Raw genomic sequence first — 16,990 nt, forward strand, 5'->3', positions numbered from 1 at the left:
AACAACTGCAGAGAGGCCCACGTCTGTCACTGGGCCCGAGAGAGCCACGCGTTCTCTCCCTGATGCTTAAATGCCGTGAGCTCATGAGGATGCTGCACTAGCTAGAAGGGCCGGGAGGCCAGTTTGCTCATCTGTAATTCTTGGGGTTCACCTTTTTCTTGTGAAGGCCTAGACATTTCTCTTCTGCCCTTTGGCACCTTTCCTGTTTTCCAGTTTCTTTGAGGATTAAAAATCTGTAAATATCTTCAGACGAAGTGCTTTCTTACTGTCCTCTGGCCCGTCTTGAATTAGGAACCCCTTTGTTTTCTGCCTATTAGTTTCCAGGCCATTCCCGTTGTAGGAAAAATGCACCCCGGGAGTTGGGAGTGTCTGTACTGCTCTGACATCTGTCAGTGTCCTAGAAACCCGCTGTTAGAAACACATTTCAAAACTGGGAGAAAATGTGGAAAAGGTGTTTCTGAGTGAGAGGGTTTTCTGGGGACCCTTCTCTCAGCTCAGACCCCCCTCCACATGCCACGGAAGGGCCATACCGCCTGCAAATCTCTGCTAATATCCCTCTCAGGACATTCACTCTGCTGTTATTGTTATATTGAAAAACTTGGGGTTTTGATTAAACTAGACATGTCACATCATGCAGCTGCTAAAAATTAAGGGAAAATATTAAGTGACAAAGGTTGGACCCTAAGCGGTGGTGGCTTCCAGACCTAGTCTTTCCCCTTTGTGCTCTTCTGTATCTTCCACAATTGATATTTTAAATTTCTGTCCATAAAATCACGGTATTAAGAACGCAGTCCTCTCAGGTGACTGTCCCTCACTGCCACCTTCTGACGACTTTAGCCCAAGGTGTAGTTCTAGTTCCTTCAGTACCTGAAACCTTTAGGCTGTTTCCTTAATGGGAAAGAACAGTCTTGGCACGAATCCTGGCTCCAGACTGAAGACAGAATGCCTGGCAGCTGTCTGCATGTCGTGAGTGAACCCTCAGCTCTACTCCGCTGGGTCCTGACTTCTGCCATGCTGCTTGTCCCCGCTCTATTTGGTCTCTTGTCATCATGTCTGTTCTGGGGAGGGAGCTGCTAGGTTGGAGGGGCTGCACCCCTGCGGCAGTGGTTCTCAATCCAGGACATGCCAGGATCACCGGGCACAGCCTGGGATCCGGTGCACCGAGTACACGAATCTCGGGTGGGGCCAGGACAGGACCTGAGAACCGCGAGCGGCACCAAGAGGCCGACTCACCAGGGCTTCTCGGCACCAAGCAAGGTCTAGGGGCCCAGGCACGGTTAGCTTGAACAATATCAATAACTGAGACCAGTGTTTATTGAGCACCTGCTGCGTGTCTGGCAGCCCTAACCAGCACCCAGAGAGGGTGGTGCCATCACCCCACAAGCAGGGAGACAGGTCTGGTTTAGGAAACCCACCCAGAGCTGCAGAAAGAAAATGGCAGAGCTCAGAGCTGGACTTCAGCCAAGGGAGTGCCTTTCATTTGGGGAAGAAACCAGCTTCCTGAGGGACTTCCTCCTCCTCTCCTAGGACAGCGGAGGGAGGGTGTCTTCAGACACCAACAAGTACTGCGGACTTCCTGTCTCCTGGGGATAAATGGAGATGAAGCTCTGAAAGAGGCCACTGTTGTTTCAAGGAAACCAAAGGAATCCTCTGGCCTCCCTCCTCCTTCAGAGGGAAGAATCTGGGGGTTTGGTCATTGCCTGGAATGGAAGCTGCTCTAAGTGAAGTTTAAGAAATCACAGGGCTGCCCTGGGGACTGCCCATTCTCAGGTGGCTGCTACGGAGGAGAGGAGGCTCTTGCTGCAGCCATGTCTGCAAGTCGGGGGTGAGGACTGGAGAACTGGGTGCACAGGCAGACCGCGCTGGGGCCATCCACCCCGGCCTAGGGCAGGGGGACGCGGGATGCCTCCCACAGGCACCGGGCCAGCTCGCCGGCCTGCTGCACCAGCACGTCTCTGGGGATAACAGACAGGTGGAGGGCCAGCAGCTCATGGCACTTGACAGACTCAGCTGGGTGGCCCTTGCTGTAATAGCGCAGGAGCTTCCTGGAGGAGGGAAAGGGAGGACAGGATTCAGGGGCAGGGCCACGGTACTCCCCTCAAAGCCAATGGCCTCTCCCAGCACCATGCAGGTACCGTCACCTCATGAGGCCCCAGCACCCAGGACAGCGGGGCCTTCCCCACCCCTCGCTGGCCTAACTGTACAAGCCTCGGCCGCAGGACGCCATGGTCCTCCCACCTTTGGGTTCTTACTCCTGTGTCCGGGGTCTGCTGACAGTGGCGCCCTAAGGATGCCACAGAACCATCGGGGAAGTTCGGGGCCCCAGAGGAGACATCTGCAAAGGCTGCCAAACGGGTCCCAGCAGCAAGACGGGCAGCAACGCACACGCGCTCCCCACTCACTCCCTCCGGACACCAGGTCAGGCTGTGGGGAGCTTTTCACAGGGGTTTGTTTCTAGCTTCTTGGGGGACATTCCTGAAGGAGAAGCTGCTCCCCCATAGGGGAGCTGGCGCTTATCACTCAACATCCGAGCACGCACGGTCCTCAACAGCCTTCTGAATCGGTGTTACCTGTAGTAGTCTCCGCCCAGCATGCCCACAGGAGCCGAGTCATCAGAAAGGACAGGCACATCGATTATCTGGAGTTTGTACCCCTGAGGAAGGAGGAAGAGGGTCTTGACTGGGGAGGCGGTGGGCGTGGCGGGAAGAAGGTGGGCTTGGGTCAGACACACCAGGTTCATTGCCTGGCTCCGCCCTGCCTGGCACGTGCTTGCTGCTGGGAAAACACCTGGGCCTCTTTACCTTGTCTTCTCATCTGTGAGGGGGGCGGGGAGGGGGTGACGGTAATTCCCAATGGACATTAGAAACAAGGTATATGAAGTTCTGAGCACTGTGTCTGGCACATGGTAGCTCTCATTCCCATCAATGAATGAACGGGGTCAGCCACCAGCACATGCTCAGGAGGGCTGCCAGGTGGATGACCTGGGGAGGTGTCACTAAGAGCAAAGCATTATCAAAAGGCCCAACTCTCTCTTTAAAAACAATGGGAATTCCCAGGGTAGGCTCTGGAGAAGGGAATCAAGATCCACTGTGTACCCGCTGTGTACCAGGCACAGTCACAAAGCACCTCCGAATGCTCACGAGGGCACTGTGGGGTGCACCCTGCAGGTGAGGGGGTGGACTTGGCAGTGGCAAGTGGCCGCCCATGATGGCACAGCTGCAGCCAGACCTCACACTGTCTCTCCCTACCCCACAGCTCCACCTTAGCCTATGACCCAGTGGGGCCAACCATACACATGAAGTCATGTCTTTCCCTAGAAGCCAAGGTCAAGGTCAAATATACACTGGGCACTTATGAAGACACAGAGCAAAGATGGGAGCCTGCAGGTCAAAAAAGCTGCGCCTGGGTTCTGGCTTCATCGCCTGTGATGTTGGTGGCCCCGGCCACGGTGTTTGATCTCCAGGGCATGTGTAAAATGGAGTCACTGTATGGGCCAGCGTGGATGTGGGGCTATGAGAACAGCAGTGAGAGACCCCGATAACTGCACTTCACTGCGGAAAGGCAGGGCCATCGCCTCAGGGTCACCTCTTGCCAAGAGCAGAGAGAGGGGAGGGTATCAGGAGGGGAGGAGACAGGAGAACTGGGACCAAAGGCACTTGAGGGTAGAAGGAATGACCCTTAAAGAGCTGGAATAATGAATAATGACAAATGAGAAGAAAACGAAGAAACGGGAAAGGAAAGAGGAAAGAGAGAGAGAGAGTGAAACAGTGAGACAGAGCAGGAGAGAGAAGGGCCCGGGGAAGACAGAGACGGTAATCGCCCCGGCCCTGTGCGTGCACTGTGCTAACAGTGAGGTCCAGCAAACAGGCCAGGAGGCCAGAGACCTGACCCTGTTGTCGGCCTCACCGAGGGCAGGTGGGTGAATTGCTCTGAGCCTCGGCGTGCCCACCTCTACAAGGGGAACGACAGTGTGCCATGCTTCATAAGCGCAGCGGGTGGCACTGAGGCACCGAGGAGGCACACGATCTGAACAGCCTTTCTCACACAGGAAGGGCATGCGTCTGTCTGTTTCCACATTACCTGGACATTGCCTTGAACGACAGTATGAACTTTTCAGACAAATGGGTGGAGGGGTCACAAAGTCTGCTCAAAAACGGGACCTCTGAGTTCTGGGTCTCAACCAGCTGTACATATCTGTCAGCTCCGGCAGGGATGAGAAGAGACAGAATGAACACAGTCCAGAAGAGAGGAATCCAAGTGTTACAAGAAAGGCAAGCGTTTCCGGACTGTGCTGCCCCAGGACCTGGCCACACCCACCATCTCGTTCTCGAACCACAGGAAGTAGGAGCAGTGGAAGTCCCCGTCCTGGAACAGCAGCGTGGTGTAACCCTTCTGCAGGTATCTGCGTGCCAGTCGGATCAGAGACCAGACCTGGGGAAAGAAGCGGAGAGCATCTGTGGCTGCCCTGACGGCCACAGCCTGCAGGTTGGCCCTCTCCCCATGGCAGGGGCAGAGCTCAGGTTCGCGCCTCCAGGGGAAGAAAAGAACTCAGAAGAGAAGCTCCTTGAAGGCCAGGGGCCTCTCCTGCTCTTCTCCCTTAGTGCCGGGGCATGGCCTTGGCTCAGAGCAGGAGCTGCATGATAAGTCCATGTTGGATGGATGGTGGACTACTCCTCCAGCTACTGTGATGATAAAATACAGGTAAAAATACTTTATATAACTTTACCATACACGCCAGCCATAAATTAGCAAACTCATCATTCAAACCAGAAAACAGCTGAAGACAATTAAGACAGTGGGAGATGAAGGGTGGCCACTTGCAAACCCCTCCTTGCCGTCTTGGGCACAGGTTCTAATGCTGGGAAAGGATTTATTTGAACACGTACAGTGCCCTGATCCAGGCACACCTTCTGCCCCAGGGGTGGGAGCCAAACCAGGGCTCACCAAGGGGTCTGATGGAAACACGGTGCCTTGTTCTCTTGCCTAATCCGAGGACTTCCTGACGCTGCCTGTGAACTGCGTGAGGGAAGGAGCAGGGACAGCTGGCTCCCCGACCTCCCGGGCTGGCGAAAGGCCCGTGAGCGCTCTCACCAAAACCCTGAGCACACACGATTTACTCCAGACCTGACCACGACGTAATGTCTAATTAAATCTGCAAACAAATACATGGATTTGCTATATTTTCAGGAATGCAATCTGACAACATGTATCAATAACCTTAAAAACATTCCTTCCATTTGACTTAGCAATTCCATTTCTGGGAATCCATATTGAGAAAATCATCAGAGATGAGGACGAAGATGGATGCACAAAGGTGTGTGCTATGGAATTATTTATAATAGCGAAAGCCTGGAAACAATCTAAATGTTCAACACTGGGGAAATGGCTAAGTAAATTATGTTACAGTCACATGATGGACTGTTGTGGGGCTGTTAAAAATCATGTTTATAAAGAATTAATGACATGAGGAAATGCATCTGATATAAAGTAAAGTGAAAATGTGGTAAACAATCGCATAGACGGAAAAAGCTCAACTATAACAAACGGCACAGAAGAACAATGAAGAAAATGTACCAAGAGAACCCGGCTACCTCCGGAAAGAGGGAGGAAGATGACGCTGCTGCTGATGGTACCAGCAGGTGCCCAATGAGCTCTACCTCGATGCTATGCCACATACTGTGCTAAATATCTTACATGCATCTGTAACCTCTGCAATAATTCCATGACACCAGTAGTGTTATTATTCTCTTTTACAGATGAGGAAACTGAGCTTAGACTAAGTAACACCCCAACCACATCGTGAGTCACAGCCAGAGCTGGCTTTCCAACGCAGGCCTTCTGTCACTCATCTTATTTGAACTATTATGATATATATATTTTGGATGTAAAAAGTGTGTGTGTGTGTATGTATATACATCTAGTTTTTCAGAAAGTGGCAGAGATCCTCTCTCCTCCCTGCCAAAAATACTAGTTTGCCATGAAGAAGTCAAAGAAAATAAAAGAATCCCCAGAAAATGCTTCCCTAGTAGAAACCTTCTAGTTTTAAGTTCTGATAGTCAAATTGAATAAGCTATGTTTCTTCTGTTTTAATAGGACAAGAGGTAGTGGGCATTTGCTTATGCCAGGCACTTTGTTAGGCCTTGGCCGTTTCCTCCTCCGACCTTGCTGTCCAGACTCTGCTAATCCAGGACATTAGCAAACATCCAGGAAGCTACCCCCTAGCATCGACTGAGGCCCATGTGGCCCTGGGTGCTGACCAGGGCCCTCGGGTGAGAGAGACAAGCCACTATTCCTAGAAGCTTGTGGAGCTGGGAGCGGATGCTGCCCCAGAAGAGCAGGGGTGAAGGTGGGGTGGGCTCCAGGCCTCACGGGAGCCGAGGGCAGGGGGACTGGTCCTTCCTGGGCAGAGTCAGGCTGGCACACCTCATCCGACAGGCAGTGAAGAGTGCCTGGGTTGGGCGGTGGTTACCTTTGTTCTGATGAAATTGGCCAGGGGTCCCTTGCCCAGCTCTGCTGAAGTCCTTTCGCCGCTGCTGAGGGACGGGGCCACCATCTGTCCAGTCGTGCGGTCTATGTAGATGAAGTGCACCAAGCCTGGGAAGTCCTCTAGGTAGGTGAAGGTCTGAGTTAAGGTGCTTGTAAGCCAGGAAATGGGAAGGGCGCTTCTCTGTCCCTAACCTAGGCCTCCAGCCAGGTAAAGCAGTGGAGTCTGAGGCCAGGCCTGCCACGCCCACCCCCCAAAGGTTTCCACTCCAGCCAACTCCTCTCCCAGATCTCTGCCTACCTCCAAACCTCCAAACCCGAGAAGTTCTGAGATGCTAGTACAACGGATCCTTGACCCTAGAACATTTAACACAGGGAGTTCTAGACCCAACAGGAACATGATACGCTTGTATTTTACGGTTTTCGTGAGGCACGGCTTTAAATTATACACACGGTGAGGCTGGCGTTGAGGACAGAGCTATATAGCTCATGAGTGAGCCTAGCTGACCGCCCAACCCACACACCTCACCGCGATTTTGTTCATCTCTATGCTTCACCTCGAGAGGCTGGAAGTTCCCACTTGAGAGGAGAACAGACTCCCAGGGAAGGGCAGTGACTGGTGGCTAATGGGACTGTCATCCCTTTCATCTATATACTGAAGACAGAAGTTTCAGGAGGCTGGAGACTAGACCCTTTAGAGATATTACTATAGGAGAAGGTGTTTTATATAAAGTTCCAGAAAAACTAGTATAAAGTTCAATAAAACTAGTATGCTATAATGGGTCAAATAAGTCTTGGACACGTTCTGGTTTTTTTTTTTAAACTGGGATAAACTTTTTTCCTGCCGGCCTTCTCCGAGCCTTCACATTCTGCTCTGAACTGTGACCTCTACGTGGGAGGCCATGGCTCTCAAACCAACCAGACCCAGGACCCCACCCCTTGTGGAATATCCATCGCCACTTTGCTGGCTGGACAACACCGACATAAACGAATGCCGAGGCTTTCATGAAGTAACTCTGAGACACCAGGGGCTTCTGAAACTTCAGCCTTGGGGCGTTCCTGCAGGGAGGCATGCAGGACACGCTCTCCTATTATTTTCCTTCAGACAAAAGAAGAAAAGGTGGAATATACAGCCTCCCATCCCAAAGCCATGGTCCTTCAGAGTGAGCAGTTGGAGGACACGGGCAGACACGAGGGGCTCGAGGCTCAGACATTGGGATATGACACCATGGTGACATTCCTCCTGATCTTCACCAGCAGGAAGTCCTTCCAGTCCATCAGCTTCTCTCTGCAGGGGAAGCAACGGAAGGGGGGGTGGGGGCGTGAGGTGAGCCCTTCCCCTCACCCTGGCTAGTGGGGGGCCACGCCCACACTTACTGCATGAGTGTCTGGACCTGGTCCCGCAGGTGCTGGGGCAGCTGTGGGCCTCCCCGGCCCGGAGTGGTGGTCAGGAAGCTAAGACGGTAGATGGCACAAAGCTGCCGCTTCACCTTCCCACACACCTGGAGCAGTCTGGGCACCGAGAGATGAGAGCGTCACAGTGGAAAGGGCCCTAGAAGAGTGTGTTCCCCCGTGTGGTCACCCTGCTCCTGCACTGATGACAGACACAGCTGATGAAGTGTACCCTGCCCCTCACGGATCCAGGAGGCAGCATCCCAGTTTTTCCCAAATGTAGCATTCCAAATACTTGGGAAGAAATTCATGGAATCTCATCTAACCTCATGGTTTACTTCACCAGGAAGTGAGGGGAAGTGATGTGCTTGAGGTCGCAGTGAATCAGTGCTGAAGCCAGGCTGGAACCCGGGCCTTTCACCCCAGTGCTGGATCCTCACGGCCCTGCTCCTCAGCCTCTAGCCTCTCTGCTTGCCAATCTCCCGCTGGCACCCGTGGGCTGCACCCCGCTCTCCCAGGACCCCTCTGCCCTCAGAAACGCCTTCCTGAGCACTCTCTCCCTCTTGGCCTGGAGGAGACTTGCCCTATTCCCTAACTGGCCCCCTTGTCCTCAGAGCCCACAACTCACTCCCGGGACGATCCGGGTTCACTTCTGGAGAAGGCCTTGGTCTTGAACTCCAGCCAGGCGCTCTGTAGGAAGGCAGGGGACAGGTCAGCTTACTGATGTTCTCACAGTGTAGTCCGGCAGAGACCTTTCTTACATCAGGCTCTGAGAGGGCATCGTGCCTCCTGATGGCTTCTTTAGGCCCAGCACACATCTGGCCTCACACAGCCAAAGCTAGGCCTCTTCCAGGTCCTATCCCCACCCCCACCCCCACCCCCAGCTCTCTGCACCCCGCTGTACACGGTCTACTTACTTGGCAGATGTTTATTTAAAGAACGGCTTCTGTGTGCCAAGTACTGGGCTCACTGCCTGGCCGGCACAGACACGTAAAGTAATGCTGTCAGAGTGAGAGGTAAGTGACTCGAGGGAGGGTGGACGAAGGGGCAGAAGCTGGGCCGTCTCCTTCAAGGAGAACTCTGCATTCTAACACAGTGCCACTGAGATGCCCGAAGCACTGCGAGATGCTGAGCGGCCTTCTGACCGCTCTGAGTGGAGAATCTGGGTCTATCTGGCCTTGGGGCTTCAGTGGCTGCTCTGCCTCCTCCAATCCGACCAACGCCCCTGCAGCCACAGAGAATCTCAGCTCCTCACAGAGACCCAAGCAGCGCCGGCTGCTTACCCGAGGTGATTGAACCCCCTGAACTTCCTTCTAGGTGCCTGACTAGACTGTGCCAGCTTTCTACTGCTTACGCACTATCCTTTATCTCTTGGCCTTGTCTCCTACCTGGACTCTAAGCCCCCTGGGGGTGGGAGTGGGCTGCATCCTGCACTTCTATGTGACCTGCCATGCTGTGAGGGCAACTGCGGTAGACTGCAGGCCTTCACTGAGTCCTTGGGTTAGGTTTTGGTTCTGCCACTCACCAGCCAACTAATCTTGGCCAAGTTACAATCTGTCTAAGCTCCAGTCTCCTCATATAACACATGGGAACTATGATCAGTGTTCTGCCAAACTCACATAAAAATGTTCTGAAAAATGTCAATTTTGTTATCGTTTCCTAACTGGGAAACAAGGATCATGAAGAGGCTCTACCTCCTCTCCCTGAGGTGGGCATTCTCGGGACCCGAGTCTCACCTGAATCTCTTGCCCCCCGCGATTCTTGACGAACTTGTCCATCCTGTGGCGCAGGTCCCCCATGAACGGGAGGGCCCGCAGGGAGCTTCCGGCCTCCTGTCCCTCCTTCAGCTTCTTCTCCAGCAGGGAGAACCCATCCAGCAGCTGGAACAGGACCAGGGCCAGGGGCGTGCTGGGGCTCTAAGGAAAGAAGCGCAGGGCAGGGGAACGGGCAGCTGTGTGGAAGGTGTCCAGGCCGCAGTGTCACTGGAGCAAGTAGGGGGCGCTCACCCGTACCTTGGTCAGGAGCACCATGTTGATGCCTGGCCACAGGGGCAGGCAGTACATGGTGTGAGGCACCATGGGGCAGTAGCTCTCTTTCACACTGGCATCCAGGAAAATCCTTCTGGGACTGGAAGGTGCTGGGGAGCCAGGGATCAGCGTTTGGAGGGTGTCTTCAGCCATCTGTGGAGGAAGAAGAGCTATCGCGGGAAGGGGCGGGCTCCTGTCTGGCCCCCTCCCCATGTCAGATCCACCCACAGCTGCCCATTCGCCACCCTCCCTTTGAATCATAGGCAGCAAACGTTTTAGCTCCAAGAAATCTCAGCTCTTAAATCTCTGCCCTCTATTGAAACCGCTCTAGCAGCTCCAGTTCCAATGTCTGTCTCTCTTTCAGCTTATTCTGGGCCTTTCTGCCCAGAGTCAGGACTGGATGCCAAGCAGGGATGGTGGGTGGCAAAGAAGGGACAAAAAACACAGGAAAAACAGACAAAGGTGAAGAGAGGGGGAGAGGCTCCTTTCCCATGTGGTCACATAGATGAAGGCATTTAAAGCTAAATAACATTCTGTCATTTCAGCCACTCTCAGAACATCCTGACTGCCTTTCCAATGGGGGAAACCGAGGCAAAAAAATGACTCAGTGAGCAAGACTGCAGCCTTATGAAAGGCTCAAAGAGAGCCTTTAGTGGGTAAAAGCAGAGCATTAAGGACATCATTAGAAATGCCACCAAAACTTCTCTATAAGAATGTCACTACAATCATGATAACAGCGAAAAGCTGGAGATGATGCACTAATTGTTCTGGGGATTTGCTAAATAAGTAATAACATGCATGTGATGGACTCTTGAACAGTTAACCCTACCAATGCTTAAAGAAAAAAAGTATAACGAAGTACATTAGGATTCAATTTTGAAAAAAAAAAAATATGTTGTTTGCATGTATATATATATTCATTTACAAGAAAGATTAAAAGGAAATACCAAAAACTCTTAATAGTAGTTAACATCTGAGGGTGAGATTGAGAGTGATTTTTATTCCTTTTTCATACTTTACTTTTGTAGTTCCTAATTTTTCTACAACAAATATATTTACTTTCTCATTAAAAAAAAAAAAAATTACGTTAGATTTTCACACCCAAGAACAGCGAGGAGGGTGGGGACTTCTCAGTAGACAAAATTACGTTTCACTCTCTGCACCCCCGGCCCCTGCTTCTGGGCTGGGCTCTGCCTGTCCCCTATATTGGCCAGCCCTGAGGTGGCAGGAGGAAGGCCGGAGCTGGGACAGAGTTACTCAGAAGAGAAATCCCCAGAGTCCCCAGTGCTCACTGCAGCATCTCAGATCAGCTGGTGCCCTGGCACACTCCGCTCTCCCAGGAGAAACTCACCTGGACCTGGGGAGCATCAGTGGGTGGGGTGCCCCCGTCCAGCCAGATGGTGCTACCTGCAGGCCACAGGTAATGAAATAACAACATAAATAATTGGAAAATGTGAAAAATGGCCCAACAGCATGTCAGAAGGGAGGGTGGAGTAGAGACGGCCCTGCCCTACCAGCAGCTTGGAGCACCTGGCAGGGACAAGGGCACTTAGTATGGGCTGGAGCAGCACTGTCCTTCTCATCCCAACCCTAGCCAGCAAGTGCAGGTGGACTCTGCGGTACCAGGGCTAAAGCAGCCTGGGCTGGAAAGAGAAGCCTCCTTCTCCCAGAGCCAGCTGCTGGGAGCAAGTGACTGAGGGTGCACCTTACAATGTGGGGTGTGAGGGGGCATGCTCCTCAGCCCCCTCCTCCACTCCCTTAACTCTTTTCTTGTTTCTGCCCTCTCTACTCTTCCAGGTCCCTCCCTGGCTATAACAGCCTCTTCACTAGGCCTCACAGAGACCCGAGCAGCGCCGGCTGCTTACCCGAAGTGATTGAACCCCCTGAACTTCCTTCTAGGTGCCTGACTAGACTGTGCCAGCTTTCTACTGCTTCCGCACTATCCTTTATCTCTTGGCCTTGTCTCCTACCTGGACTCTAAGCCCCCTGGGGGTGGGAGTGGGCTGCATCCTGCACTTCTGTGTGACCTGCCATGCTGTGAGGGCAACTGCGGTACACTGCAGGCCTTCACTGAGTCCTTGGGTTAGGTTTTGGTTCTGCCACTCACCAGCCAACTAATCTTGGCCAAGTTACAATCTGTCTAAGCTCCAGTCTCCTCATATAACACATGGGAACTATGATCAGTGTTCTGCCAAACTCACATAAAAATGTTCTGAAAAATGTCAATTTTGTTATCGTTTCCTAACTGGGAAACAAGGATCATGAAGAGGCTCTACCTCCTCTCCCTGAGGTGGGCATTCTCGGGACCCGAGTCTCACCTGAATCTCTTGCCCCCCGCGATTCTTGACGAACTTGTCCATCCTGTGGCGCAGGTCCCCCATGAACGGGAGGGCCCGCAGGGAGCTTCCGGCCTCCTGTCCCTCCTTCAGCTTCTTCTCCAGCAGGGAGAACCCATCCAGCAGCTGGAACAGGACCAGGGCCAGGGGCGTGCTGGGGCTCTAAGGAAAGAAGCGCAGGGCAGGGGAACGGGCAGCTGTGTGGAAGGTGTCCAGGCCGCAGTGTCACTGGAGCAAGTAGGGGGCGCTCACCCGTACCTTGGTCAGGAGCACCATGTTGATGCCTGGCCACAGGGGCAGGCAGTACATGGTGTGAGGCACCATGGGGCAGTAGCTCTCTTTCACACTGGCATCCAGGAAAATCCTTCTGGGACTGGAAGGTGCTGGGGAGCCAGGGATCAGCGTTTGGAGGGTGTCTTCAGCCATCTGTGGAGGAAGAAGAGCTATCGCGGGAAGGGGCGGGCTCCTGTCTGGCCCCCTCCCCATGTCAGATCCACCCACAGCTGCCCATTCGCCACCCTCCCTTTGAATCATAGGCAGCAAACGTTTTAGCTCCAAGAAATCTCAGCTCTTAAATCTCTGCCCTCTATTGAAACCGCTCTAGCAGCTCCAGTTCCAATGTCTGTCTCTCTTTCAGCTTATTCTGGGCCTTTCTGCCCAGAGTCAGGACTGGATGCCAAGCAGGGATGGTGGGTGGCAAAGAAGGGACAAAAAACACAGGAAAAACAGACAAAGGTGAAGAGAGGGGGAGAGGCTCCTTTCCCATGTGGTCACATAGATGAAGGCATTTAAAGCTAAATAACATTCTGTCATTTCAGCCACTCTCAGAACATCCTGACTGCCTTTCCAATGGGGGAAACCGAGGCAAAAAAATGACTCAGTGAGCAAGACTGCAGCCTTATGAAAGGCTCAAAGAGAGCCTTTAGTGGGTAAAAGCAGAGCATTAAGGACATCATTAGAAATGCCACCAAAACTTCTCTATAAGAATGTCACTACAATCATGATAACAGCGAAAAGCTGGAGATGATGCACTAATTGTTCTGGGGATTTGCTAAATAAGTAATAACATGCATGTGATGGACTCTTGAACAGTTAACCCTACCAATGCTTAAAGAAAAAAAGTATAACGAAGTACATTAGGATTCAATTTTGGAAAAAAAAAAATATGTTGTTTGCATGTATATATATATATTCATTTACAAGAAAGATTAAAAGGAAATACCAAAAACTCTTAATAGTAGTTAACATCTGAGGGTGAGATTGAGAGTGATTTTTATTCCTTTTTCATACTTTACTTTTGTAGTTCCTAATTTTTCTACAACAAATATATTTACTTTCTCATTAAAAAAAAAAAAATTAAGTTAGATTTTCACACCCAAGAACAGCGAGGAGGGTGGGGACTTCTCAGTAGACAAAATTACATTTCACTCTCTGCACCCCCGGCCCCTGCTTCTGGGCTGAGCTCCGCCTGTCCCCTATATTGGCCAGCCCTGAGGTGGCAGGAGGAAGGCCGGAGCTGGGACAGAGTTACTCAGAAGAGAAATCCCCAGAGTCCCCAGTGCTCACTGCAGCATCTCAGATCAGCTGGTGCCCTGGCACACTCCGCTCTCCCAGGAGAAACTCACCTGGACCTGGGGAGCATCAGTGGGTGGGGTGCCCCCGTCCAGCCAGATGGTGCTACCTGCAGGCCACAGGTAATGAAATAACAACATAAATAATTGGAAAATGTGAAAAATGGCCCAACAGCATGTCAGAAGGGAGGGTGGAGTAGAGACGGCCCTGCCCTACCAGCAGCTTGGAGCACCTGGCAGGGACAAGGGCACTTAGTATGGGCTGGAGCAGCACTGTCCTTCTCATCCCAACCCTAGCCAGCAAGTGCAGGTGGACTCTGCGGTACCAGGGCTAAAGCAGCCTGGGCTGGGAAGAGAAGCCTCCTTCTCCCAGAGCCAGCTGCTGGGAGCAAGTGACTGAGGGTGCACCTCACAATGTGGGGTGTGAGGGGGCATGCTCCTCAGCCCCCTCCTCCACTCCCTTAACTCTTTTCTTGTTTCTGCCCTCTCTACTCTTCCAGGTCCCTCCCTGGCTATAACAGCCTCTTCACTAGGAGGCAGCATACACATCTACAGTTCCCGTCATTTAGTCAATAAGCAAGCTTACTGAGCACCTACTACGCGCTAGGAATTGAGCTAGACTTCCTTTCCTAGTACAGCTCACAAAAACCTACTGAACCCAGTATACATTGGAAATATGTTTGTAATAATAGTGTTCTCTCATGGTTTATTGCAAATAATTATCATTTATAACCATGTTTCTCTGGGGAAGCCTGTCCCTATGTTTCGAAAACCCGATTTACAAATGGATGAGTGCAACTCAAGCCATTTGTTAGCTCTGAGTTCTGTACACTGTGGAATGGCATTATTTACAGCTCTGAGGCAAAAGAACCAACCACTCAGAGAAGCGGAAGAAGAGGAAGATCGTGATGAATGAGGGACGGGAACAGTAAGAAGAAAAGGGAACTTCAGCGATCACCCCAGAGCAGTGCTTCTCTACGTGTTTTGGGCTCATGGAGAAGCTTAGAGAACTGAGGACAGTTACAGATCCTGGCCCTAGAGAAATGTACGCATATATACGAATTGGCACATGATCTCGGGGGGTCCCAGGCTCCTTGCCTGGGACCTAAAGACCTTCTAACCTAGTGGTTTTCAACTGTGGCTGCACATGAGATCTTTTAAAAATCCTGATGCCATATCCCAACCAGTTAAGTCAGCATCTCTGGCACAGGCCCAGCTTCAGTAGTTTTAAAAAATCCCCAGGTGAGCCCACTGTGCAGCCAGAACCGCTGCTCTAACCTAAATCTGTGCACAGCAGCGGTTCCCGCCCTGAGGCTCACTGGCCTCCCTGGGAAACTTCTAGTATTTACCTGTGCCTCGGCTCTTGGACTATGGCTTCATTGGTCTGGCCGAAGCTGCCCATGTCATTCCATTGTACAGCCAGAGGTGGGAACCACTGGTCTAAGGGGGCCATACAGTAAATCCCTTTCAAAACTCAGTCCCTGAGGAGTTTCTCCTCCTGCAACCCTAGCCTTCTTTCTCCGATCAGATGCGTGCATGTCCCCTTTCCCTGAGAACTCCAGTGATGCCCACTCAGTGACTCCAGCAGTCTTGATTTTGGCTCATCTATTTCTCTAAGTAATGTTATCTCTTTTATTTTGTTGATAGCATTTTTAATATTTGTAGTTTCTTTCTATTGCTTACCCTTATATTTTGAGAAAACAGGTAAGATATAAACTACAGAGACTGAATATTTACATTTTAAATCACCGTACTTCAAATCAAAGAATTTAAATTAGTTGATTACTTATTAATTACAAAAAAGAGAATACACAGATAAGAGATTAATTTTAAACTGAAATCAACTTGTCGTAATAAGTTTTAGCAATCATTTGAGTGGCCTTCACAGTCCCTGAATTCGAGCTGGAGCTGGCAGGGGAGACGGAGGGGTTGCTGCGGACAGCGTCCTGTGCTCTAGGAATCTGGATGTCTGGACCTGGACACTTACAAGGCAGTGACTTCATAGAATCCTAAGACAGACTCCCCAGGGCTGCCAATTGCATCTGCCTCCCCGCCCTCCAGCCCTCCCCTCCCACCCCACATCTCACCTGAACCTGAACTCTGCTCCCCAGGGGAAGGAGCTGGTGTGAAGTACTCCTCAGGGAGGGAGAAGCTGTCTGTCTCCTGGGGGGAGAAGGAAGCAGCTCGGCCTGAGGGACTCTGGTCCCTGCGCTCCAAAGAGGGGCAGACCCTCCCTACCCCTTCCTTCCCCAAGGGTCCACAGAACATACGGTCCCTGCAGAACTCCTGGCCCGGCCGGAGGAACGAGGGCTCCGGGGCTGCTGCAAAGGGATATGCTGGCTGCTCCGGGGCCTCCGCAGGGAAGGCTGCACACGCACAGGAGATGCTCGTTAGCATGTGTCCGACAGGCTCCTCCCCACCGGTCCCCTACCCCTGGCACTTCACAGCACAGCCCTCAGAGCAGAGGGACAGGCACAGCCCCACGCCACCTAGTAGGTGTGCATCCTTACTCCAGGACCACTGAAATTCCATCACATTGGCATCCAAAACAACTGCCACCACCAGCAATGATAATGAGGATGGTGACTATGGTGGCTAGCACTTACTGAGTGTTCCCTACGCCTCAGGCACTGTAGGGCTCTGGGTAAACTGTCTCCTTTATTCCTCAAAACAACCTGGATTGGTAGATGCCATCGCCACCCCATCGCACAGATAAGGGAATTGAGGTTCAGATGGGGCAAGTACCTGCCCAGCTCACAGAGCTAACTGGTGAAGCTAAAACTATCTGAATCCAAAAATCTGCACTTTTAACCCACCAAAGCACACACATTCCAGAATTCTCCTTATATGAAAAACGCCATGCCCAACCACATGCCCAGAACTGTGACTCGGGAACCAAAGCCTCCCAGTAGCCTGTCCAGCACCCTCCAAACTGGTTTTCTGGGCCATCTCCCTGATGGCCTCTCGCTGCCCGAGACCTGAGTGTCGTCATCCTCCTCTGTGCTCTCGCTGGGGTAGAGGTCCTGAACCAGGAGAATGAGGGCAAGGAGGTCAGCTGGGCGCAGGGAGCTGGCGCTGTGGCTGCAGAGAGAACAGGCAGTTGGTCGGCACATGCCTGGTGTCCCTGGTGCCCCACAGGTGGCAGTGGACAGGGACAGGTCAGCTAAGGGAGTCTCCAGTA

At 52.0% G+C, this 16,990-nt stretch overlaps 1 protein-coding gene across 20 annotated transcripts in view; it reads right to left on the reverse strand.

Annotated features, from left to right (window-relative positions):
• Positions 1-1,282: 1,282 nt before the first annotated feature.
• HPS1 (HPS1, biogenesis of lysosomal organelles complex 3 subunit 1) overlaps positions 1,283-16,990 on the reverse strand; it is a 28,740-nt gene continuing 13,032 nt past the window's right edge. For 7 of the 20 annotated variants that reach the window (XM_023519807.1, XM_023519796.1, XM_023519802.1 and 4 more), the window contains 12 exons: positions 13,864-13,919; positions 12,654-12,664; positions 11,254-11,284; positions 9,888-10,055; positions 9,612-9,791; positions 8,504-8,565; positions 7,861-7,995; positions 7,420-7,582; positions 6,470-6,604; positions 4,318-4,431; positions 2,571-2,653; positions 1,283-2,045 (listed from right to left, as the gene is read on the reverse strand). In XM_023519807.1, the coding sequence (XP_023375575.1) occupies positions 1,883-2,045; positions 2,571-2,653; positions 4,318-4,431; positions 6,470-6,604; positions 7,420-7,582; positions 7,861-7,995; positions 8,504-8,565; positions 9,612-9,791; positions 9,888-10,055; positions 11,254-11,284; positions 12,654-12,664; positions 13,864-13,919 (1,301 nt within the window). In that variant the 3' untranslated portion in view covers positions 1,283-1,882. Of the gene's footprint in view, positions 2,046-2,570; positions 2,654-4,080; positions 4,195-4,317; positions 4,432-6,469; positions 6,615-7,419; positions 7,583-7,705; positions 7,772-7,859; positions 8,036-8,503; positions 8,566-9,611; positions 9,792-9,887; positions 10,056-11,253; positions 11,285-12,220; positions 12,401-12,496; positions 12,682-13,863; positions 13,920-15,896; positions 15,973-16,990 lie in introns of those variants that run through there. The other 13 variants (XM_023519798.1, XM_023519804.1, XM_023519809.1 and 10 more) reach the window with 13 other exon arrangements.

Source organism: Pteropus vampyrus, unplaced genomic scaffold, assembly GCF_000151845.1.
Source record: "Pteropus vampyrus isolate Shadow unplaced genomic scaffold, Pvam_2.0 Scaffold238, whole genome shotgun sequence".
Classification (NCBI taxonomy): domain Eukaryota; kingdom Metazoa; phylum Chordata; class Mammalia; order Chiroptera; family Pteropodidae; genus Pteropus; species Pteropus vampyrus.